This window comes from Petromyzon marinus, chromosome 40 (assembly GCF_048934315.1).
Source record: "Petromyzon marinus isolate PM22_M1 ecotype Great Lakes invasive population chromosome 40, UKy_Petmar_22M1.pri1.0, whole genome shotgun sequence".
In the NCBI taxonomy this organism is placed as follows: Eukaryota; Metazoa; Chordata; class Hyperoartia; order Petromyzontiformes; family Petromyzontidae; genus Petromyzon; species Petromyzon marinus.
The window spans coordinates 9,888,457-9,913,195 of record NC_133706.1 but is presented as its reverse complement, the minus strand read 5'-3'; the positions used below and the strand labels follow the sequence as shown (position 1 = coordinate 9,913,195).

Genomic DNA, 24,739 nt, shown 5'->3' with positions numbered 1-24,739 from the left:
GGGCCTCCCTTAGGTCGACTCAGCCTCAAACGATTAACTGTTGTGGTGTGAACATCGCCACTGGGGAGACAAAGTCGGCCGGGTGTGGTGAATCCAAGTCCCGGGCGAAGCCGGGTAGTACTGCTAGTACTGTATATAATGTTGATTCTGAAAAGTGCGGGAAGCACAACGCTGCCTTCAACGCCTGTCTCCTATTGGGTCAGGGCTCCATCTGGTGGACGATCTCCGCTCCACGCATCTCGACACTGCACCACCGGGGGCAAGCGCCCGCGGCACCTCCAGAGGCGGCTCCGCGTTGTTGAGCCCTGAGCCCGCGACTCCGTCTCAAGCTTTTCGGCCGCGTAATTCAAACCTCGGCTTATCGATTGACACACTCGAAGCTCAATTGTCCTCGAATACTTAACCTGTGCTTTTTTGTGATATTTTTGTTGTTTGTTCACAACGCCATGTGATACAGTGAACACAGATAATATTGAGAAGTTTTTCCACTCTCAATAAAAATTGTTTCTGCACTAAAATTGGCTAAAGCCAAGGTCTGGGAGTAAACATGCATACGTTTGGCAAGAGCGGGTGGGAAAGTGCTTCCCCCCTCCACTGCGTAGACCGGAGGTCACTGGGAGGAAGGAAACTCAAGAGGTTGCTCTGCAATATCCGCTTCCGCGGGCCGTTCTCAAACGCAGCGTTCTGCATTGCAAGGCCCGCGGGCCACTGGCGGCCCCTGGTGGCCTTTAGTGCGGCGCCCAACAATACACAACAGATGTGAAAACACTCCCCCCGTCACGTTGCTGCTGTCACAAACCCAACAATGGTTTCAAATGTGTGGCGGCCCTCACGCTGATGAGTGAAGAACCCTGGTCTGACGGACGCCGCTCTAACGGACGCCGCTCTAACGCGATAGATTGCGCCGCTTCTGCGAGAGACCTTCACGACGCCGGTACTAGCGGTGGTGACAAATGGGACAAAAAAAAATCTACTCGAATTTAGAGCGAGAAAAAAGTACGCACGAAAAGAAACAGAGAAGAAGCAGAAGAAGAAAAACCACCACTGTAACAGGAGCCTCCCTCGCTTCAAATTGGTTCGCGCCGGGGTCACGGGGAGCGGCGGTGAATGGGGCCGAGAGCCACGGTTACGCATTAGGAGCTCGGCGGCGAAACCCTCCTGCCGTCAGCCCGCGGCGGGCGGTGACCGCCCACACCTGCGGGTTTTGGGGTGGGCGGGGGGGGGGGGGGGGTAAGGCGATCCTCGGCCTAATCTGGAAGCACCATCGAGACTCAATCGAGCGATTCATTACGTCCGATTTGGCTCGATCGCGAGCGCCTTTCTACTCCTCCGCGCGCGTCGCGAGGCGGAATTCGAGCCGCCCGCCGCCGAATAACGTCGCTTTGTTTGCGCTTCACAGAGGCCGGATTCTTCGCGGGCGAGACCACCTACGCGTGCGTGACCCCCTGACACACGAGTGCCAGGATCCTGGTGCGTGAGAAACAAGGGGCTCTATTTTCTTTTTCTTATACGGACGACAGAGTTGGTGCGGGGCGAGAGGGGGGGGGGCGGGCCCCGGCAGACGGGCGGATGGACAGGGGCTATCAAGAGGCAGCTGGCTCGTAATACGAAGCCGGCGCTGCCATATAATAAAGATGAAGGGTGCGCTGTCGCTGACGTGAAATGCACACCGCCAATTTTGGAGCGCGCACGTGCGCGCATGGCTGGGCGTGGGCCCCCCCCCCCCCCTCCCGCACCCCCCGCCCGCCCGCATTAGCGGCCGCTAATGCTCGTCAAAACAAATTGGAACGCTTGTTCACCTGCGCGCGTGCACGCACACGCGGTGCGCACTCCAGCCCCACCGTGCATGCGCTCTGGCATCACGGGGAAAGAACCCGCTTCTAGACAAGAAAAACTAAATCGGAACAACATTCACGATGATGATGGTGACGATGACGACGACGCCCTTTGGGTGTTCCCTTTTTCAGCCAGGAGATCCTTGCCGAGTCTCAAGACACTTTTTCATGAGGGTTCCCCGCTACATTGGGTTGTCTGGCTGCCCCCCCCCCTTTCTCAGCTTTCATAGCCAAGGCATGAACAATGTCAGGAATAATATTGAACGGATTTCAAATTCCTGTCGGTTCAGAGATCGCCCACAACCTCTGCTGCAGCTCAAGAGAATCGGCACAACACTCACACCGATCTGTTTAAAGTTTGTTTAACATTGGCTGCGGCGTGCCCCCCCCCCCCGACTCCCCCCCCCCCCAGACTCCCTCACCCACCACCTCCCAACACTGCGGGCGTACTACCCATAACATTCACGCTGTCTGCGAGTAGGCCGCCGTGTGCCGGCGTCACGGTGCTAGCTGGCAACAAACAAAAAATTGACTTAAATTGGAGAGATGCAAAGCGACCGTCGCCCACTGCTGCAAACTAAACTAAACTATGAACGATTTAATTTTAATTTGACCACGTAAGACCCACTGAGCTATATAGCTCCTTTTCAGAAGCGACCGACGAAGTGGCGTGTCGCGTGGATAAACCACTTCGTTGAAATGTATAGCAGCCAGATACCCTAAACGCATGTTTCTAAATGTGCAGGGAAAAATCGGAGGACCCAGAGGAAAAAATAATTCGCACGACCACGGGGAGAATGAACAAACTCCAAATATACAGCAGGCGTCAGGGCCAGGATTGAACCCACGACCTCCTGTATAGCAGGCGATGTAGTTAACATCTCCCACCCACCGGGATTGCTTAGCAGACCCTGCTGACACAATAGCATTGAGAGACCCAATGAGGCCCTCCTCCCGGGTCAATAAGTGCAATAATATAATAGCAACAGCAGCGGCAATAATAATAATAAAGTAGAGTGAGCCTCACCTTCCGATGCACTCGTCGCGCCGGCCAAACCCCGTGCACTTGTTCCACACGCAGATGTCCAGGGTGGTGGCACGGTCCTCGTACAGGTGGAACTCAAACTGCTCCCTCCACATGGGGTTCGAAGTCTTCGGGATCGTCTGCCGGGTGGGGGGGGGGGGGGGGGGGGCGCGGGCACGGGAGCAGGGAGTAAACGCCGCGGGGCTATTTGTGGGCCGACTGGTGGAAATTCCACGTTCCCCAGACAAGAGGCCGGTCCCACCTGTAAATCAACCATTCTGCATGCCCCGTTCCTTCCGATGGTTTGACAAATTGTCAGCGATGGAGAGCCTCACGATCCAAGTCGCATTGCAGTGACAGAGGCTGCTGGCAGCATCACGAAGGGGCCACGCGACCCAAAAAATCCTCGCAAGTCATATAAACGTCACCTCGTTATCTCTCGTTCATCCTTTAAGCTACTGGACATTTCAGTTCGTTGTTTGCTCACGTTATTTTAATTTGTTGGTGTAGAGTCGCGGTGGCTAGTGGGCATCGGTGGCCGGGGTGCGACTTCCGACCGCGGCCAACATCAGTGGCGGGTGATATCACCAACCCGTATTGATAAGCGTGGTGAAATTAGTTTGTGACGAAGTCTCACCGAAGAATGGATTGACAGAGGGCTTTAAATTATTATCATTACGTTCCATGTACTGTTTGTCACCGCTGCAGCCGCGCTACCAGTCGCTGCAATGTAATGGATTCACACGATGATTCACTCCCTTCACAATTCAAGGAATTGTCACGACTCAGGATCGTGGTTCAATAAAGTGTCATGTGGAACATTGTGGGAAAGACAGCGACCTCTAGTGTGCTGGAGAGGTCATATGAACCCTCCACGCCCGACATGGCCTTCGTGACTCGGGCACTGAGTGCAGCTTGGGGATTGCCACCATTTCCACGGTAGGCCAGACAAGCGGCTTCGATCTACCAACACTGCACATCATACTGAAATTAACTTCACACGTAGGGTTTTCATTGCCAAAAACAATGACCCGTACATTTTTTGGGGGGGGATTCGGTCACATAGCAGTTGGCCTAACCCCCAAAACGTATTAGCGCAGGATCGTTCTGTTAAAGAGTTCCAACGCAACGCCGCCAGACGTCGGTGCAAATCGTTCCTGCCGCCCAAGCTGCCGATGCCAGCTCCCGAATTGTACCGGGTCAAACCCGGAGCAGCAGGCGGCAGCCCGAGCGTAGCCCCAGACGTGTCCTCGGGGCTGGCAGCGGCAGCGGCGCCACGGCCGCCAGCTCACCTTGCTCTTGTACTTCTGGGCGCCGAGGCGGAACTTGACGTAGGGGTCGATGGGCCCCGCGTCGATGATGGAGCGCAGCTGGCGGCCCTCGATGAGCGTGACGCTCACGATGCCGCTCCACAGCTGCGCCTTGCGGTGGATGTCCGACAGCCGGACGCTCTGCATCGCCCGCTGGGGGGGAGGGGGGTGCGCACGGCGCAAGGTGGAGGAAGGAGCGACGCGGTGAGGCCCCCCGCGTAGCGAGGGGGGGGTGGGTTTCCGCGACGCGGCTCCCCGGATGCCGGCAAAAGCGTTGGCCGCGAAAGAGAGACGGTGATGGGGTTTTAGAGATTGCGGCGCTATCCAGTGTTAGCGGTGGTGGTGGGGGGGGTAGCCAATTGAACCACAAATGGTCGCCACGTATTGCCGGGTAGGCCTTCTAAGGTTGTTAATACTATTACGAGACAAGTTACAAAGTATTTGAAATTAAACTTTAAAGTATTTGTTATTTATACCAAGTAAGGCCCACTGAGCTATATAGCTCTTTGTCAGAAGTGAACTGGCCACGGCTTATCATGTGGAACTGTATAGCAGCCAGATACTCTAAACTCATGTTGAATCTAAATGTGGAGGGAAAAACTGGAAGATCCGGAGAAAAATCCACGCGACCACGGGGAAAACAAGCAAACTCCAAATATACAGGCATCAGGGTCGGAATCGAACCCACGACCTCCTGTATACGAGGCGAGGTTGTTAACTTCTCGTCACCGAGAAGTTAATTGTCGATAGTCGCTTCGACAAAGATTATGTCGCGAGAGAAACTCAAAACAGTCGCTACATATGTAACAATGAAACCGCAAAGTTGGCAACAGTGCACAGCAGTAAGAGCAGAAGGATTTAGATGAATTAATATAGATGTAATCAAGGTGTACTTTGTTATAAATATGAAAGTCAATCCAGTATTAATCCTTTTAAAGAGTAGGTTCCTGCTCAATGGGGCGTGCAAGGCTCAGTGACTATCTCCTGTGTGAGCATCTCAGCCATGTTTAGATTCTGCTAACTTCCCGCAAGGCCCTGCACGATCTTGGGCCTATATATTGGCAGGGCCTGGCGACACCTTCTGCTCCGAGTTGACGCGTCGCGAGATCCGTGAATGGCTGAACGTTTGGACGTTGCTAAAAGTCATCTCAAATCGGGCATCGTAATCCCCAGCCCTCCACTCAATGCCAATTTTGCTCGTTGACCATCGTTAAACAATCCGAACGGTGCATTCCAAATTGTGGGATTGCTCCGTAAAATCATATTGCATTGTCAACGTTAACGTGAAATTAAAGCCTTTTTTGCTCACTGCTGAAGCTTCAAACTGATGTCCCACAGTCCAGGAGGCATAGCGTAGCTGTTGTAGCTACAAGGTAAGCGCTGTCTCTTCATCAGGTTGCTTTGCCCTTTCAGTTGATATTATAATTCAACCTTGAATGTATCCATCTCAACAATGTGTCACGCTAGCGTTATCTAAAATAGAATATTTCGTTACGAGTGTTTATAAATGTGATGCCATTGAGGTGGCCGGGCGGCTTGGAACCCGCAGGTCAAAGGGCTGAGCCAGCACCCGTTGATACCCTGGGTTCAAACCCAGGTTTCGTGCTCAACCGGGTCCCTCAAGTGTAGTAAGTAGCACGGTCGCCAATGAATAGTACAAGATTTAAAAAAAAAATTACATTAAATTTGGGCTCTGGAGTTAATAAATTCCAGCTCTGAGAATTAAACATCGGTTTGCCTATCCTGCGACAAACCTCAAATGTCATCTGCAGGGTGTGCGAAGTGCTGCCCTCTAGCGTGCGTGGACTGCAGACCATTTGAAGGGATCTCAAGAGATATCCAGCGGCAAGATCCAAGGGGCAATGAAAGTCATCAGCACCTCCTTGAGACCGAGACACGTGATATTTATTTATACTTACCAAAGAAAAGACATTGAACGTGGTTTTATTTATTATTGTTATTATTGTAGGGCCCTATATTTAAAAAAAAACTGTTTTACATTTCGGGACCACCCTCCCCCCCCCTTTCCCCCCTTGCCCCTCCCTTGGGAAACGTTTCTAGACCCTCTTTATGGAAGTAGCATTTGTGGGCCGTTCTCCGTGGTGAAGGATTTGCGTCGCTCTGCGAGCGAGAGTTGTGGACGGGCGCCCTTCGTCTCGTGATGCCATTCGCAAACTTAGGGGAGGGAGGTTGGACTGAAATACGACGGGGGGGGGGGGGGGGTGGGTGCGCATTTTGATATCCCAATTCCCAAAACACTGTCACTGAGCCTCACATAAAACCACAGCCGCAGGGCGACGGGGTGTCTTTGAAGAGTCGACTTAAGATGATTTTGGTCCCTAAAGACTGCCCCAGCCATCTACGTTCAGAATCCAGACGAGCACAGGTAACGCCAGCGAGCGGCGGTGTCGTCATCGTCCAGAGAGCGCGAGCAGCGGGGAATGCGGCGATGGGATCAAGCACCGGCGCAGATGATTACGAGCACCGGGCAGCGGCTGCGCTAGTAACAAAGCGACAGGAAGCTGAAACACAATAGAGAGAGGGGCGCTTGGCTGCAGCGTTATGAACATCGTGCAGCTGTAACCGCAGTTACAGCTGCACGATGTTCATAGTTCTCGTACGAAGCAATCATCCCCCCCCCACCCCACCGGCCCAACTGATGGCAGGCTGATGCCCGTTTGTGGGCCAGGTGCTGAGTTTCCCCTTGTGTGCCTATAGGGATAGCCGGGGTTCCCTTTTGTTAAATGTGTTGAGATGTGTTGAGATGTAAAGTAGTCCGGAACACCCCGGGCACATTAGCAAGGCGTCCTTTTGAAATCAAAATCGCCACTGGGGGGGGGGCGGTCGCACACAGGGGAGTTCCTCTCATCCGCCGCGATTGTGCGGGCGTCAAACTTTGAGGGTGTCTATCGCCCGCGTGGTTATCCGTGCGATTGCCACTCCGCGTGTGTGAGAATCGCGACTAAGACACGGGATTTGCCGATCGTCGTAAACTCATCCCTGCAATATGATCAGATAATAGTAAGGCAATGTGTGACCGTGAAAAAAGTGGGCCATTGCGGATATCAGAACGAATCGGTGGCTAAGAGGAGTCACGGATAACAGAGTTCCTCTGCAGTTTACATTCACTTAGGGATTCCCAAGAGGACATTTTTCGGATTTCTGGCAGCTTTCCTGATGATGCGGGTTGCAACTTTCAGCGAAAAGTACGGACCCAATTGTTAATGTGCGATGGTCGCTCTCCAGCACACCATTTGTTAATCGCGTGACAACTTCATCAATTGTTAATAAATAATAATTTTATGAAAAAATGTATGACTTTATTGACTATTAATAAGTTCAAAACTTTCTTGATAACTGTATTAATTGTTCATTATAAATAATGATCCATAATTAACATATTAACTTTATGAATTGGCTGTCAGGTGGAGGAGGTGCTTACGACACGCATTTTAATTTAGCGATCTGATCCAAAATGTTTTCTTTGTTTACGAATTATAAGGGATTCATTCTCCTGGCCACTAAGGGATTGCTGCCCGTGCTGTGCTGCTGCTGCTGCTGCTGCACGTGACAATGACTGCAGTTGCGACCTGTGCGGCACTGATGGCGCTCGAGTCGAGCGAACGCTGCGCGTGTGTGCAACAGTGGAGCGTGCCCGTGTCAAGGCACCAAACATTGAAAAATATTGAAGGGAAAAAATGGCAAATGATATTTTTGGAGAAAAAAAAACTCACAATGGCATTTTACGAGCGTCGTTGCGTTCCGGTTGCACCGTGATGTTGATGCACGGCTTTGCCATTCGGAACTTGACCATGTGCAGTTTCTTTTGGATATGTTTTTTTTATGTTTTTGTATGTTTAATATGGGTTTTTTAATCTTTTTAATGTTTTGTATGTTTTTGTATGCTTTTGTGCATGCTTTTTGTCAGTTTTTTTGTAGGATTTTTGTATGGTTTTTGTATGTTTTTGCAATGTTTTTACGTTCTATTTTTACGTAACCAGATCCCCATCGAAAAGGTGCATCAATTGCACAATATATTTTTACCCGTGCCAACAAAATAAAACCCAACAAACCAAACATCGCCACCCACTGGCACACTAACGCCCAATTGCAGGCCGGTGCTGGGTTCGCCGATTGCTGCACAGGGACGGCTGCCTCCAGGGGCTCCCCCGTCTACGCCAAAACACAGGCTGGGCATTGCAGTCGACACGATGAGACGTGGTGCAAGGCGCTCCGAGTCGCCGAGGCGTTCGTTACGCGCTCTCAGTCCTCGTGTTTACCTTCTTGGAACGCCAGCTCCGTCTCGTCTTGCCGGGAGAGTTGGGGGCGCATTCGCACGACTTGACACAACAAGCACAGTGAGGATGAGTACGACACTGGGACACACAGCCCATGGGCCACAGCTTGTTCCCTAGCTACCGCCCGAAGTGGCAAAGCTTTCAGACGGCTCGGTATAACAATCCACAGCCACGGAAGGCCTCCAAATCTGCGGCATGGAGGCCCCCAAGCGCCGTATCGCTGGTGAGGCTCGTTTGACCGTACTTCACCACGCTGGTCAGTGTTAGCGCAGCGCGCTAACAGCTGTGCCAGTGCCCCCAAGGTAAAACTGTAGTGGTACCGATTTACTTAATGATTGTAAATTATGGCAATATTTTAATCCATCTTTTCAGACCAAAAACCTCCACATGCCGTGTTGGCCATACTTCACCACACTGAGTCAGTGCGGATTGGTGAAGGATCCGATATTTATCTACATGGCCAATGAGGGTGAATTAGGCGATAGCATTTCCAAATGTTTAAAAATTGGGGGGGGTGAAACAAGTTTTGCCACATCCGTCGGTACCAATAAGCGGAATATCTCGCGTGAACCCATGGACTATTACAGGCAGTTAGTAAAAGCAAAAAAACTTCAAACACAAATGCAATGTAAGGTTAAACACAATGGAAATAAACGTGGTATGCAGCACACACGAAGAGCGGTCCAAACGCGTCGAGAATGGAATATTTAAATCGTGGCACAGACGTTGATCTCATTCTTTTCACGTGTTATCTTGTGATACCAATTGCGCTATCGGTGTCATGTCGTGAGACAAAGCTGCTGTCGAGTCATCACCGTCCGTGATGGAAAACGGTCCACGAGATCCTTCAAGCGACATTATTACCCACACACTCGGAAAGGGGGGGGGGGGGGGGGTGCCGCGTTTTCCCACATTGCCTGCTGCAATTAAAATTGTCATCAAGCGACGGTCAAACCAATATTTTTGGGAATTAATTTTTTGCAGAATAAAATTTTACGTAAATTGATATATATTTTTTGCTTAGTGCAGTTAAAGCTCGCCGGGCCGAGACCGTCACTTCAATGCACTTGAGAATCCAATTCAATCATGGGCGGCTCAAAAAACCTGGATTCAAACCCAGGAGGTTCACTTCCCGGCCTTCTTGATGCTGGCCCCAATTTCGAAGCGTCAAATTTCATCCGTTATAATCCGAGAGTGTAACATGTATGCGATTTTACATGACGCATGACGGCGATAGAAACACATAAAGAGAATGAGCTTTTGTTTGTGCTGTCAACAGTTTTAAAATCGCATTCTCGAAAATGTATTAACTGCCCTTGACATATATACACACACACACACAAGGTGATCCACTTATAGATACCACACTGATTTCTAATAGCCCTCTTCTTTATTCACAACGGCTGATTGAATATTGTGAAAGAAATGACTCCACATCTTTAAGGAGAGGTGAGCGGTACATTATTTAACGCGTGTGTTGAGATTGGTCGGGGACGTGTAGAGACTTTCAAATGTATATATATATATTTTTTTCACTCACAGTTGCTGAGCACAGGCCCCGGGGACTAAAGACGTCAAGTGGCCAGCAACAAACAGCACTGCAACACGTTTATTATGGTAAGAGCTTTGGGGGGGGGGGGGTGCGTAAAGAGACGATGAAGATGGGAGAGAGAACTCTGCAGAGGAGCAGAACGAGTGGGGGGAGTGGAATGCAAGGCGTTGTGACCTGCAGTGTGGTGAGTGGGTGAGTGAGTGGGTGAGTGGATGAGCAAGTATATGTGTAGTAGTTGAACACAGTGTGGTGAGTGGGTGGGTGGGTGAGTGGTTGGGTGAGTGGTTGGGCGGGTGAGTGAGTGATGAGTCGGTGGGTGAGTGAGTGAGTGAGTGGGTGAGTGGATGAGCAAGTGTATGTGTAGTGGTTGAACACAGTGTGGTGAGTGGGTGGGTGGGTGAGTGGTTGGGTGGGTGAGTGGTTGGGTGGGTGAGTGAGTGGTGAGTCGGTGGGTGAGTGAGTAGGTGAGTGGATGAGCAAGTGTATATGTAGTGGTTGAACACAGTGTGGTGAGTGGGTGGGTGGGTGAGTGGTTGGGTGAGTGGTTGGGTGGGTGAGTGATGAGTCGGTGGGTGAGTGAGTGGGTGAGTGGATGTGCAAGTGTATGTGTAGTGGTTGAACACAGTGTGGTGAGTGGTTGGGTGGGTGTGTGAGTAGGTGGTGAGTCGGTGGGTGAGTGAGTGGGTGTGGGTAGTGGTGGTTGAACAGTGTGGTGAGTGGGTGGGTGAGTGAGTGGTGAGTCAGTGGGCGAGTGAGTGGGTGGGTGAGGATGGTGGTGGTGGTGGTTGAACACAATGTGGTGGATGAGATGAAACGGTCAGCCTCGCAGACCAAGTCTTCACCACGCGAAGAGAAATCATCAAGCAAAGTTCATGGCACCAGTGACCATGGCAGTAGGGATTGAAGAGTGATGAGGAGGCGAATGACTGCCAGTGAGCGAGTGAGCAGGCGAGTAAGCGGAGTCAATCAGCGAGTGCCGGATTATCAATCAACCTGACTGCTATATTCTGAATTCTATCGGGCGCTGTGTGCTCCTACCCAGATATGCCAACGGTGTTCCCAAATTGATTTCTCTATAATGTATCCCTATTAAGAGCATGTTTAGTGGGGTATTTATAAATGATTAATCACCCTGTGTATAAATATATGTGTGTGTGTGTGTATATATATACTCTATATGGACAGAGAAGGGTTCTTTTTTACCATCCGGGGTTTCCATACCACTAGGGTCAACAGTTCAGCACAAAAACGCAGACTGCCTTGGTTGACACAAAATCAATCGGCACTACATTACGTGCATTCTGGAAAACCCGGACTGCCACAGATGGACTGGAGCTCATGCATCTGCACGCACGCACGCACGCACGTGGACGGCAATATCTATGCCGCAGCGGTTAACTCAATCCCAACGGCACGACAGAGAGATATCGCGTGAATCTTGGGTGAAATGGCCGCAGCGTACGATGGTGAGGCGCGTACGCCGGTGGGCAGCGACGGGGCCGGGCAGCAGCGCGGTTCGAACCCGGCGGGCAGCCCCGGCTATTACCGTGAGCGCATTTAACCGTAAAAAAAACACTCGCGTACGCTCCGTCTGCTCAACAGTGGGCGTGAAGGAGCGGGTGTCAATCTTCCTCACTTGAAAACCACCTCCAAGTTACGCAGTTGGGGTTTACACATAGCAGCATGCCGCTCCCCTTCCCTACCGCCACGCCCCTACATGTGAAACTACAGCTGACTAACTAGAACATGGCATGGCAGCGCTGCGCTATCAGAACGGCATGAATACCAAATGTACTCAGTTATGATGATGATGATTATGATGATTATGATTACGTCAATCGCAATGCTACCCACTCCATACAGTTTGGTCATGGTGTCGTGTTGGCGAATGTGTCGCTGCGCTGTACGGAGCCGTGCGGGATGCGCATGACCATGACTTTGTTTTGTCAGTCCGCCGCTGGACGAGGCCCTCCGCGTGCCACGCGAGTCGCGGGGGTTTAATTGCTCATACTTCACCACGCTGGTCAGTACTGGCTGGCGAAGGAGGGTGAGAATAGACACGGGAGCATATGAACACAGTACAACGATGGATTGTGGTGCAGTGCCCTCTGCTGGCCACCGCGCAGCCCTGCGGTGGTCTGGTATAAGAGTAGAATGATGTTACGATGCATCGATCCATCGGCTGACGTCGTCCAAACTTAAGCTCACGCTGCACACAACCAGATCGCGTGAATAAGAGTCAAGGTCATTCGATACGTTATAACATTATAAACGTCATCGGGAGTAGTGGAGCAGTGGCTAGCACGCTGTGCTATGAACTCGGCGATCTGGATTAAGTATCACGCCACGGCTAATATCAGTGGCGAGCAATATCCGAACCACTTCTGGGCATCCCCCTTCGCCAATCCGCGATGACCGGCGTGGTGAAGTATGGTCAAAACAACACCCATGGCCGACAAGGCATGGGCAGGCCGTCATCCAGGAATGGATTGACGGACAGCTTCTTTGGTTCTTTCGGTAAAGTCACGTAGAATGAGAATAAAATAATAAATTAATAAAATAAAATAACACAATAAAATTCTCACGACGTTTCGGCCACAACACAAGTGGCCTTCATGTGTTGTGGCCGAAACGTCGTGAGAATTTTATTGTGTTATTTTATCTTATTAATTTATTATTTTATTCTCATTCTACGTGACTTTACCGAAAGAACCAAAGAAGATGAATCCTTGCAGTCACGAAAGCTTTAAATCGAAATTTATGACAGACAGCTGTAAACGATTACATTTTATCATTGTTGGAAGTGCTTTAATCGGTTTGTCACCTCTGCAGCCGCTAGAGGCGCTGCCAATCACTGCAATGTAACTCACTCGCACGATGATTCGCCCCCTTCACAATTCCACGAACTGTCGCGAGTCAAGATCGTGACAATTCGATTCAAAAATCAAATATCGTTTTTAACATGGTGGTCACTGTAGCGGCCTCTAGTGGCTGGAGAGGGCCCACACGAACACATTACGCACATCCATAAAAACAATTTTTTTGGGGTTAGATCGCGCAAATATAAATGTGTCGTTAACCCGCAACCACCCGACACACTCAATTAGTAAGGTTTATCACGTAAACGAAATGTGACGATTAGTTACTATTTAAGCACAACGGTGAGTGTCGGAGAGTTAACGCACAAGACTTACAATTCGAGACCGCCGTTTGGCTGGCGATTACAACCAGCTTCATCGAGCGATTTACCAGAATTGCGAAGAAGTTTTCCCGTTTCCAGTCTACAAACGTAAAACTTGTAAATGTTGTGGCTTGATTCTCCAACACACCGGTGTGCTGTACTAGTGACGAATTGGCCACGTTCTGTTTACGTGACAACCCTTACTAGTTGGCTGTGTCAGGTGGTGGCGGGTTTTAACGACACGTTTATATATTGACGCGATCTAACCCCCAAAAAAACCCCTCTATTATGCACGATCGCGAAAGCCTACGTGTTAAACTAAGTAAACTACTTCGGTTTGAGGAGGCCACAAACTTGCGCATCACTCACGGCGCTTGCGCGTCAAGCAGCGGGGGAGGGGTGGTTAAGGGGGCGCTCTCGTACCGGCACGCCGAGGGTGTTGTCCCTGCTCTCCAGCTCCCTGTGGGTGAGCGTGGCGTCCAGGATGATCACCCCCATGTCGTCCTCCGCGCTGCGATCGTCCTCCAGCTTCAGCCTCACCTCCACCGTGCTGCGTGGACACGGGAGTGGTGGTGGGGGGGGTGTTGGTGTATCGGTGGGGCACAGAAGGCCACGGGGAGTGGTGGGGAAGTGGGGAAATGGGTAAGGAGGAGGGGAGGGGGAGCAAGTGTAGTCTCCCCATAGTCTCCGGATTATGGGACGCACTTAATCCCCTTGTATGTTAAAGCAAAAGTTGGTGGTGCGTCTCATAGTTGGCCAAGTGCGTGTGTACGACCTGATTTTGTTGAACTAATTTTGGGTGCGTCTTACTGTCCGGAGCGTTCTTATGGGTCAGGAGAACACGACAACTCACGAGCGGACGCGCAGCATGGCACGGCAAGTGGAGGGCTCCCAGGTTCTCCCACGTCTCACCCTTAAAAATGACTCCGTTTTTGTCGAGGGCAGTGCCATCGTTTCACCGCCAGGGCTAGGGGCCGGGCCCCTTTTGCCCAAGCCTGCTGCTTTCGCGAGCACGTTGTCTGCCAGGAGCTACTCAGAAAGCCGATCGCTTCCAGTTACAAGAAACCGCCTTTGCAAAACCGTGCTTTGTTTTGTGCAAGACGTTGACTCTTTTGCAGCTTAAAATATTTGTAATGAACAATGAATAAGTGTAGCCCAGCCCCAATAGCCCCACCAGCCCCTATGGCCCCTCCAGCCCCACCAGTCCCTCCAGCCCCTCTGGCCCCAATGTCCCCTCCGGCCCCTCTAGCCCCTCCGGCCCCACCAGTCCCTCCAGCCCCTCTGGCCCCGATGTCCCCTCTAGCCCCTTCAGCCCCACCAGTCCCTCCAGCCCCTCTGGCCCCTCTGGCCCCACCAACCCCTGCGGCCTCCCTGGCCCCACCAGTCCCTGCGGCTCCTCCGGCGCCACTGCCCATAAATGGCGAGCCACCACTGTGACGCACGGACACTCGCAGCAGCAGCAGCAGATTGCATCAAGAAAAAAAAGCAGTGGCCACGTAAATCCACCTCGTAAATCCGCCAGGGCCAAAAACTTCCATGGCGCCACGGCGCTAATCCACTTCATAATCCCCCCGCACCCACCCCTGGCCACCGCCGTGGGAGGCAGCGGACACCAAGCACCGTCCTCTCACACGAATTCAAAGGTGGCGCCAACAAAGAACCGGCTAGGTGGCAGAGCGAGCAATCGCTCACAGCCGAGTTCAAGTCCTTGTTTGGGAGTTGACTTGGTCCAGGGGTCGGCAACAAAAATAACAAGAGGAGACATTTCTTTCAAATTCGGTGAAAAAAAGAAAAACTCAATATGCCAAAAGCCGCAACGCATGTGAATACGAGATGGTGGCGGTCATTAATAAGCAGCGACGTCATGAGGCAGCAGCTCCTTAAAGAGCCGCACGCGGCTTCGGAGCAGCAGGTTGCCGAGCCCCTGACTTAGTCCATGATCCCTGCGGATGGACTGAATGAGTACCGCTCCGTGCGGAGGTCAACAGTCATTGTCCTATGGATGGTCTCGCCCACTCGTCCTAGGAACGTGGAATTTCCACCATTTGGCTCAAGGACAATGGTGGAAAGTCAGCGTGGTCAATTACGGTCAAACGACAAGGTGGTGGGCGCGCTGCGCTGTGAATCCAACAACCCGAGTTCGATTCCTGGCCAAGTGGCGAGCGATACCTGAAACTGTTCTGGGTCCCCGTTGACCAATCTTCCGCACTGACCCTTGTCGTTTCAACTGGTGGATGAAGGCCCCCCCCCCTCCCCCCATAGTTGGTGCTTAACGATCATAAGAAAACAAATAGAAAATAATCATCACCTGCCGATGGTGAGATACTCAAGGTCAAGATGAGCTGAGCCCATGAAGTCATCAGGGATCCCGATGTCATGGTCAAACACCTGCGGAGGAATGGGAGACACGACAGCAAAGAAGTGGACAATTCAGAATCTCAGAATATTTACTTGTCCCGGAGAAATCCCATGAGATATGTAGCTCTTTTTCAACAGATGTCCACCTGGGAATTCAGACGATCACCACGCCACTGCCGTCTCCTCCTCCTCCTCCTCGCTAAATCCCAGTAAATTCTCCCCATCAAAGGTCTTCACATTATTATTATTTTTTTCTGCAGTCCTCTGCCCAATGAATGGCAGATCCTCGCCTCCCTCCATCCTGTCCCATCTTGAGCTTCTCTTTCATTTCACTGCATGACCTCTCCCCTCTTCTTCCCTCTCTCTCTCCCTCCCTCCCTCCCTTCATTCCTTCAAATTATTTGGTGACATTGCGTTGGCAGTGGTGCATGAGTACAAATAACAAAAAACATATCAACGCATTCGTCACTAACACTTGTGAGGCCTTAAAAGGAACGAGTTAGGTTCCAGAGGTCTGTTCGTAAGTCGATTTGTACGTAAGTCCAACTTTACTCCTGTCGAATCCAAACACGTTGTATGGCATGTACACTAAACAAGGGGAATGACTTTAAACGTTGTATAATCTCCTGTAGATGGAGATGCCACTGGTTCTTCATGTTCTGCAGATTTAGATGCCACCACTGCCATCTATTGCACGTGGGTTGAACTTACGACTCTCGGTCCAAACAGGCAACTGGACATATGGACAGGTTTGTTCGTATCTCTGAAGGTCGAATGTTCGTAAGTCCCCGACGTTTTGGGCAATGTCCTTCCTTCCAGAACTTCATCCAGCTCTCACCTGTGAGAATGTGCCCAATCCCACATCTTTCAGCCTCTTCTGGACCCATCTAATCAAGACTTCTCTCCTCCTAAACCTGAACTATAACTTCCTCATTTACTCTCTCTCCATCCTAATTGGGTACCACAACCCACAGCTCGAAGCTTTTCCAGTCTACTCTCGTCTGCCGTTGTCAGGGTCCACGAAGTGTCTGGCACGTACATCGCTTTAACTCCACACGAGAGCCTTCACGTGCCCACAGAGGTCAGGACTGACCCGTCGTAAAGGTAGCAACAGTATCGCCAATGTCAGCACCGTGCTTAGCGGGGCGTGTAATCCGTGACGGACGATGAACATAGACAAATGAACACTGGCGGGACTGAAAAGTGCCCTCATCAAAATCGTCCTTCAGATTACCCGACGATAATTTAACATCGGAAAAATATAGGCCAATCGTTTAAAACCCCCACCAAAAAAATCTATACATTCTTAGAAAGAAACATTCGTGTAGAATTTACAGCACTGCCACGCGCACGCACAGCACAACTTTCCGATTGATTTTCCTCAGCATATACTCAACGCAAACATAATATCATAATGCATCTTCATTATTTTTTGGAGGCGGGTATGCATTGATCAATAAAAAGGCAGCGCGGTAAATCACAGGAGGGGGCTGCTTCACTGTGACGGGGCTCAGAACGCTGAGCACCCAGACAGGGCCCCACTCGGCCTGTGGGTGTCCTTGTCCAGATTGCACGCGGCCAGACTGCACAGCGCCGCATTTTAGATTCTGTTCCATTTTCTCTGCCATTGTGCACAGCTGCTACTCATGCACCCTGATCAATCCACTGCTGGATGAAGCCCCCCTCCCCCAAGCGAACAGTGGATAGATTATGGCTTATGTTAAGTTGCAGTGAAACCCCACTACTGAAACGTTGCCACATGATTCTGCATCTAACATCTCATTTTTCAAACTCCCAAAAATAATCCCCATTTGGCGATAATTCACAATCGTCGCTCCCAGATTTAACATTTACCCCACATCCAATGGTCACTCTGGCCGCTTCCCCTGGAACTAAACCTGGCAATCGGAGGCTCCCTCAGTTGCATGTTTGCTTCCAGCACCGACACACGAAGACAGAGAGATGGGCGCCACGGTGGCGAGATGTTAACTCCCTCGCCTAGTATGCAGGAGTTCGTGAGTTTGATCCTGACACTGACGCCTGTATATTTGGAGTTTGCGTGTCTCTCTCTCCCCATGGTAGCATTGATTTTTCTCCGGGTCTTCCAGTTTTTCCATCCACATTTAGAATCAACGTGCGTTTAGAGTATTTGACTGCTATAAATTTACACGTGGTAAGCCATTTCGTTGAGCTTTAATTTGTGGCCAGGTCGCTTCTGAAACAGAGCTATATAGCTCAGTGGGCCTTAACTGGTAAAATAAAAAATAAAAAATTAGTTTTAGTACACAACACACCTGGCAATAACCCCGTGGCCTCAGCAAGAGGAAGCCTATAAAATCGGCAACATTTTTTGGGCAATGGTCCTTATTCTCCACGCGCTGTGGCCAAAACGGCCATTGCCTGAAATGTCAAACCTGTTAAATTATATTTTTTTAGGCGACAGCCTTGTGATTGACGAATGTGTTCTTGTTGTTGTTAACTGTGCTCATGCACCACTGCCAACGCGGCCCCAGCTGCAGTAGCAGCAGCATCACCAAGATAATTTTCTGCGAAGTTACGTACACGGCGGTGTCAACATTTTCATTTTCATTTGTCCCCTGGGAGAAGCAGATGGGAAATCAAGCTTAGCATCGCGGCGGTATAATTTCTATAATCTACCTGCGATGGCTTAATCAGGGGTCAGAGGCAGGCAGCGTCAGAGTGGGTGAACAGCCCAGCAAGCAAACTGCACTCACTCAAAACATTAAACAACAGCAGCAACAAAAGCAAGCGATCCTGACCTTGACGTGTATCCTCTCTTTCAAGTTGTCCAAGAGCAGCACGAAGGGCTCGTTCCAGACCGGGTTGAGGTTTTTGTAGATGATCTTGCTCTTGTAAACCATCTTACCCCCGAGCTTGAACTTCACATACGGATCGCTCGTCCCTAAAGCGCAGGAACATTATCGCCACGGGTTAAAGGTCACGTGCTGAGTCGCCGCTAAATCCTCCGGCTTCCAGGTGGCCTGGGTGACTCGGGGGGTCAGAGCGGCGAGCCGCCACCTCTGAGCGCCTGAGTTGAAATCAAGGTTACAGCCGCCCTTGGTTATACCAATGTACCCTCAAGTGTCGAGAGTTGATGGTATCAACCCGTCAACACTGACTGCATTTCAAAGAAAATGCCCAGCAGCATACTTACCGTACATTTGATGTTGCACTTAATTTGGCAAATGCTCCAACGCTGAGAATTAAAAATAAAAAGTGTAACACCCAAGCGACGGACATCTTGATAGCAGGGTGTGTGGGAAAGTGCAGCGCCCCCAGCAGTGGATGAAAAGTCACTTAAACACACCTCAGAAGTAGTTCGATTATATCTACTTCTGCGGTTCATTTTGCCACAGACAGCCCATGTACTACCCCAGAAGAGCTCTGAATGAACCTTTCTTCATTTCGTTACATGACACCAGTTCAGACAATTGGAACCAAAATGGCAACATTTATAGCTATAATTACGCGTTATGTTACATGAAATTAAATCAACAGACCTATTTTGCTCATGTGCTCAGGTGAAGTAGGTCAGGCAGGTGGCACGAGATGACTTTTGCTCGTTCTTGAACCAGCTGCACTGGATTACTTCACACAATAACACAGATACACAATAACATATCCCTGGCATAGAAGTGTGGGAATTCTATCTGTGTGCATCAATCTGCATTGTCCGCCTCAGTTTGTTTGTTCCATTTCTATTCTATCTCCCTTCTTTCACCACGTACTTTCCTCTGTATGCTTCCTCTCGTACGTTCCCCCGTCTCACTCGCTCCTGCCCAGTTTGCACCATTGCATGGGCCATATCGAGATGCGGTCACGTTCGTGTGCTGCATAAACCCGAGGTGTCGAACCAAAAGTGCTCTCCTGCCCATAAAAAAAAGCATTCGAGGCTTTTGGGTGGGCTCATCTCCCGTTGTACAGCCCCTGAGCAAGTGGCCGAAATTCCGCATTCCTACAGCAGGGGCGAGTCTCTCTACAGGACGATCAATGATAATAGGTTTTTCCCCTTTTTCTGGCAACAAAACAGGTGTTAAGATGTTAACAAAGGAGATCCAATGATGTAGATGCTCACCCCGAGCTCTCATTACTCTGATAGAGCATTGTGTTTGGGCTGTATGCCTTTTGGCGTCCTCTGGTCTAACACCAATTGAGACGAGGCTCAAAAGAAGGCTCTCTTCTGGTGTAGACCAATCAGTTTCAAGGACAATGCAGATATTATCAGTGTGTTTTTGTTAGCATTCTGACCACAAGTATTATGGTTAATGCAGACATGATTCCTTGTAAAAGGTTTCAGTTTGGTGTTATTTGAACATCTTAACACCTATTTTGTTGCCAGAAAAAAGGGGAAAAACCTATTATCATATTTTGGTACTGGCAAAGGAGATTCCATGATGAGGACGATCAATGTTGATGACTCACGTACCAAACAAATTGACACTTGTTTTATCGACCCGGGGGGGCATGGGGGGATGATGAGCTGAGTCAACCCACCCTCTAATCCCCCTCAACCAGGATGTGAACTCGCAACCATTCCATTGTGAGCCGCTCGCTCTATCGCCGCGCTGTAAGGGTGACATTAGCGCATCATGTGAACGATACATTATTGATCATGAGGCTACGAATTTATTTTTGTCAATTCGCGAATCTACGCACTGTTGTTTCGCACGCCCGGAGCGAGGCGACGACCCACGTGCGTGTGTCGAACGGCAAAGGTGCCACGATAGACCACAGGTAAGATGCCAGACACCACCAGCAGGTGGCAGTGTTTCTCTGCCTCACCGCAGACCCAGGCAGACCCCGGCCAGCAGCAACACAATTCCAGGATCAGTGGTCTCAAGGTCACAGGTTCAAGCCCACTGGCGCCAATTAATTAGAGGCGCTGGTCCATTACGCCTGACACTCCGGCACACAGCTGCGAATGCGCCATTCCAATCCCTGAGTTATCGGAGGGAGATGACGTGTTTAACGAAAACGATAATTACTGTACGATTGCAGGTTTGTGTGTGTGTGTAAATTTAACCCACGCCAGAGATTTGATGAAATGTCATGATTCTGGGTCACAATTCAATTCGGGATTCTGTTTTTTTTTTTGTCACGGTTTTTTGCCACCCGGATTTAATCGTTTCTCCTTTCGTGTCCGCCTCATTCCGTAAGTCGGACCCAAATGTAAAGGCTAACTTACGAAAATATAGAGGTGCGGCCCCGCAATGCCTTGCTTGCGCCACTGCCGGCGGGAAGGGCATCCACTCGAGTGAATTCTGGCGTGTACTGGGTCCTGCATTTCCATGCTGAGCAGACGTTTTGGAGGCAGTGAGCACACCCATTCGTCTCTCCGACCTCCACCAAGCGATTCAGCTGTGCCGTGTGTCCCATTGATACTGCTGGGTGGGTCCCAGGCAGTATTGGGGGGCGGGGGGCATTTAAGAAACTTGCACCATTGTTTTTAACTAGCGCCGGAAGGTGGAATTGAACGGGGCGACCTCTCAATTCCAAGTCCGGCGTGCTGTGGGCTCCTTTGAGGGACGCACAAACGAAGGCTAGAGAGAGAGAGCGAGAGGATGCCTCCGGTTGTAGCCAGCACGTGATTTACAAAAACGCGTAAATAATTGATTCTCGCACACGTGATTCGATGCGTGCGTATTGTGCGCGTGAAAAAAAAATCTATCTTTATTAATGAATCAATGCATCATCAGACGCCTTATAATTACAAACCCAGAAGCAAACGGTGACGTGATCGTTTCTGCCAAGATGGAGCGTCCTGCATGGTCGGCAGTGTTAATTTGTTGTTATTTTTTTACGCACAGCAAGATTCCGGTGATCGCAGTGATAAATTTGGCTTTCATCAAAACTGTAGGAATAGCCCTGATAACGGCCGCTTATGCAATCCCGCTGCCAGTCGTCCGCGCTGTATCACCGTACAGTGTCCTGACAAAAAACCCAACTTGGCATTGCGCATAGATAGATGCGCATGGCTCGCATTTTGACAAATCACACAACAGCCAATGAATGCGAAGCCTGTTTGCCTTCACGCACGCATGGGACCCAGATGAGATGCACACACAGAGACAAAAGATTCCCCACACCCCCTTCCCCCCCCCCCCCCCCCAGGCTGTCAGCGAGCACCTATTAAGGCCGGCATGGCACACGAGGTGACGTGTGACCAGCACCACGCTCGGCCACCTTCGTCTCCCCAGTTCTGATTTTTATGCAAGGCTTAGTCGACCTAAGTGACCTTGGGACCAGTTCAGATATCATCTGCCACTGATGTTAGCCGCGGCGAGGAATTGAATCAGTGCGTGAACCGCTGCACCACTGCTCCCCACATGCTCACAGACACAGACAGACCTCGTACACGCTGTACCAGACTGCTGGGGGAAAACGATCAACCTCCACTATGTTTTTCCTAAAGACAAAAACCACTGCAGTCATTTGTACCGATGCCCTTTGTAACCTCTATGTAACATTTAGAACTCGGTAAGGGCCTACTGAGTCTATGCACTGCTCTATCAAGGCACCTCTGGATTCCGTTCAGCCTGGCAACCAACTGCAAATCCCAGTACATGAACACACCTATTTAAAACGCAACTAAAACTATTTTTTTATTTTACCAGGTAAGGCCCACTGAGCTATATAACTATTTTTCAGAAGTGACCTGGCCAGTAATGACAGCTCAACGAAGTGACCCATCAAATAAGCTAAACGTGGAGAAAAAAACCAGAAGGCCCGGAGAAAAATCCACGTGACCACGGGGAGAGAGACACCGCAAACTCCAAACATACAGCAGGCGTCAGGGTTCGGGTGGAACCCACGACCTCCTGTATACCAGGTGAGGTAGTTAACATCCCGCCACCGTGGCGCCCCTGATTGCGCTCACGGTTTCACGGCACGTGACGAAAAATCCACGCGTGGAAAACAACCATACGTAAAACGGGCACATTAACGAGACTGGTGATGACACAAAGGAAGGACACTCATATCGTTAGTTCTTTCGGTAAAGTCACGTTGAAGGGAAACAACAAAATAATAAAATATATATAAAACAATAAAAAATTCTCACGACGTTTCGACCATAACACAAACGGTCGTCTGCAGGTGTGTCGGTTTGCATAAATTTCTTTATTTTAAACGGTGTATTTATTTATTTATAAAACGTTAGCGCCACGCGCAGCGATTTGGCAGTTTATTTAGACGGACTAGTCCATCTATGTTCTGAAAAGAGGAGGGGGGAGACGATTTTTTTTTAAGACCTGAAATGGTTTATCAAATCTTTCCAATGATTGCTAAGCCAGAATCCATCTTCTCGGTTAAATAAATAAATTTATGCAAACCGACACACCTGAAGACGACCGTTTGTGTTATGGTCGAAACGTCGTGAGAATTTTTATTGTTTTATATATATTTTATTATTTTGTTGTTTCCCTTCAACGTGACTTTACCGAAAGAACTAAGAATATGAATTACTGCAGTCACGAAAGCTTTAAATCAGGACACTCATGCAAGGGCACGTATTCCGTAAAAGCTTTCCACACGCAAGCTCATCCTGGGACGACAACGGGAGCACGCTTCTTGCCACGAGTCGGCGTGCCAGGAGGCCGCAGTGAGACGATGGGGCTCGGACACGAACAATTCGCGGGCAGCCAATTTCGTCGCGATTGCACCGGTCTTCTGAAGGGTAAGTCCCGAGTGGCAACGCAACTTGGCACTAAAAGGGTTCGTTCACATGGATTATCCTCAAGGGAGTTATCGTGACCCCCACCCCCCTCGCCTGGAACCCGTTTACACACAGACAGGACAAAGCCAAAGCACAAACGCTCTCAACCGTAGCTGGATAATTATCTGGCTAAACCACCTTAACGTGAAATTACAGTTGTTGTTGTTGTTGTTGCCCTACATCAATATCAGCCTTACGGAGGGAGGTTGGAAAGTGTTAAAAACAGAGACGGACAGAAGCCGGATGTTAAACCAAAACATCAACAGCATCGACGCGAGGGGCACGGTGCCGTGCACACGAGTGGCACACAAACAGCTCCCTACGAACGAGCACGCAGCTCACGGGGAGACGGCTGTGAACGAGCATGGGGGTCATCACACCTTACCCCAATGCTCACTCCACATGAGGCTCCCCGCGGGATTCAGCGTCTGGGGCGAGCAGAAAGGATGCGCCCCAATAATTTTCGACTTGGGGGAGTGGGGGCTCGAATAAGATGGGGGTCGTCCTTCACAGTCCATAAACCCCGAGGCGCCCGTTATTTCCCGATGGTGGCGGAAGGACGACGGCGCGGTTCTGGGATGGGCCAGATTATTGAAACTGCGTCCTGGGCAGCTCGGACTCCTCCGTCTCCGCCCCCCCCCCCGAGCCACACTCGCGAGTCGTCGCCGCTGCGCACTGGACCGTGCAAAAAAATCCCAACGGCGCTGTCCCCAGCTGCAGCTTCGCCGTGCCCGGCTTCAGCGCGCAAGTGTTTTCGGAGATTCATATCCGCATCTGTGCCTGCGCGTGCAGCCGAAATACGCAACATTGGCGGTCGTTTGCGTGTTGTGTGGGGAGGGAGCACGCTGCGCTACGAGCCCGGCGAAGCCGAGTTCGGATCCCGCTCACAGCCAGCACCAGTGACGTTTACCATGGGCCTCCCCAAGGTCGACACAGCCTCACATTAGTACCTTGAGCGATGTGCAAACATCGCCAGTAGGGAGTCAAAAACGGCGGAGCGTGATGCTGGCCACCCCCCACCCCCTGCGCCTGGGTGTGCCGTGCCGGCCTTTGTAGGTGCTCGCTAGCAGCACTTGCACTAACAGTCTGTCGAGGGGTAAAGAGGGGGATCTTTGTCTCTGTGTGGTATATGTGCCAAGCGTCTGTGAATATCTCCCAGAGCCTCGTCCACAACGAATGCAGCGCCCAAAAATCAATATGACAGGCACGCTCGCGCGTGAGCAAACGTCCATTCCCGCAGGCTGCGTGTGGTGGGGTGCTGTGTGGGCACTCCCACCTCTTCCAAGACATTCTGGCCAGTGTGGCAGAGTAGGCTAAAATACTCTCTTGAGAGGGGGCTCTCTAGGGCCACCGCTAGTGAACACCCTCCCACCAGCAGTGCCATAAAGCAAGATATTGCAGAGCGGCACCCTTTAGCGAAAATAATGCCGATGTCTCCGTTTTACC

General features: G+C 50.5%; 1 protein-coding gene across 7 annotated transcripts in view; it reads right to left on the bottom strand.

The window, feature by feature from the left end:
- MCTP1 (multiple C2 and transmembrane domain containing 1) overlaps positions 1-24,739 on the bottom strand; it is a 163,218-nt gene that overhangs the window by 32,946 nt on the left and 105,533 nt on the right. For 6 of the 7 annotated variants that reach the window (XR_012946475.1, XM_032968646.2, XM_076073112.1 and 3 more), the window contains 6 exons: positions 18,339-18,481; positions 15,509-15,588; positions 13,624-13,750; positions 8,450-8,509; positions 4,152-4,322; positions 2,863-2,999 (listed from right to left, as the gene is read on the bottom strand). Coding sequence is in view for 6 of the 7 variants with exons in the window: in XM_032968646.2 (XP_032824537.2) it covers positions 2,863-2,999; positions 4,152-4,322; positions 8,450-8,509; positions 13,624-13,750; positions 15,509-15,588; positions 18,339-18,481 (718 nt within the window). In the remaining variant the exon portion in view is untranslated. The remainder of the gene's footprint in view (positions 1-2,862; positions 3,000-4,151; positions 4,323-8,449; positions 8,510-13,623; positions 13,751-15,508; positions 15,589-18,338; positions 18,482-24,739) is intronic. The other variant, XM_076073113.1, reaches the window with a different exon arrangement.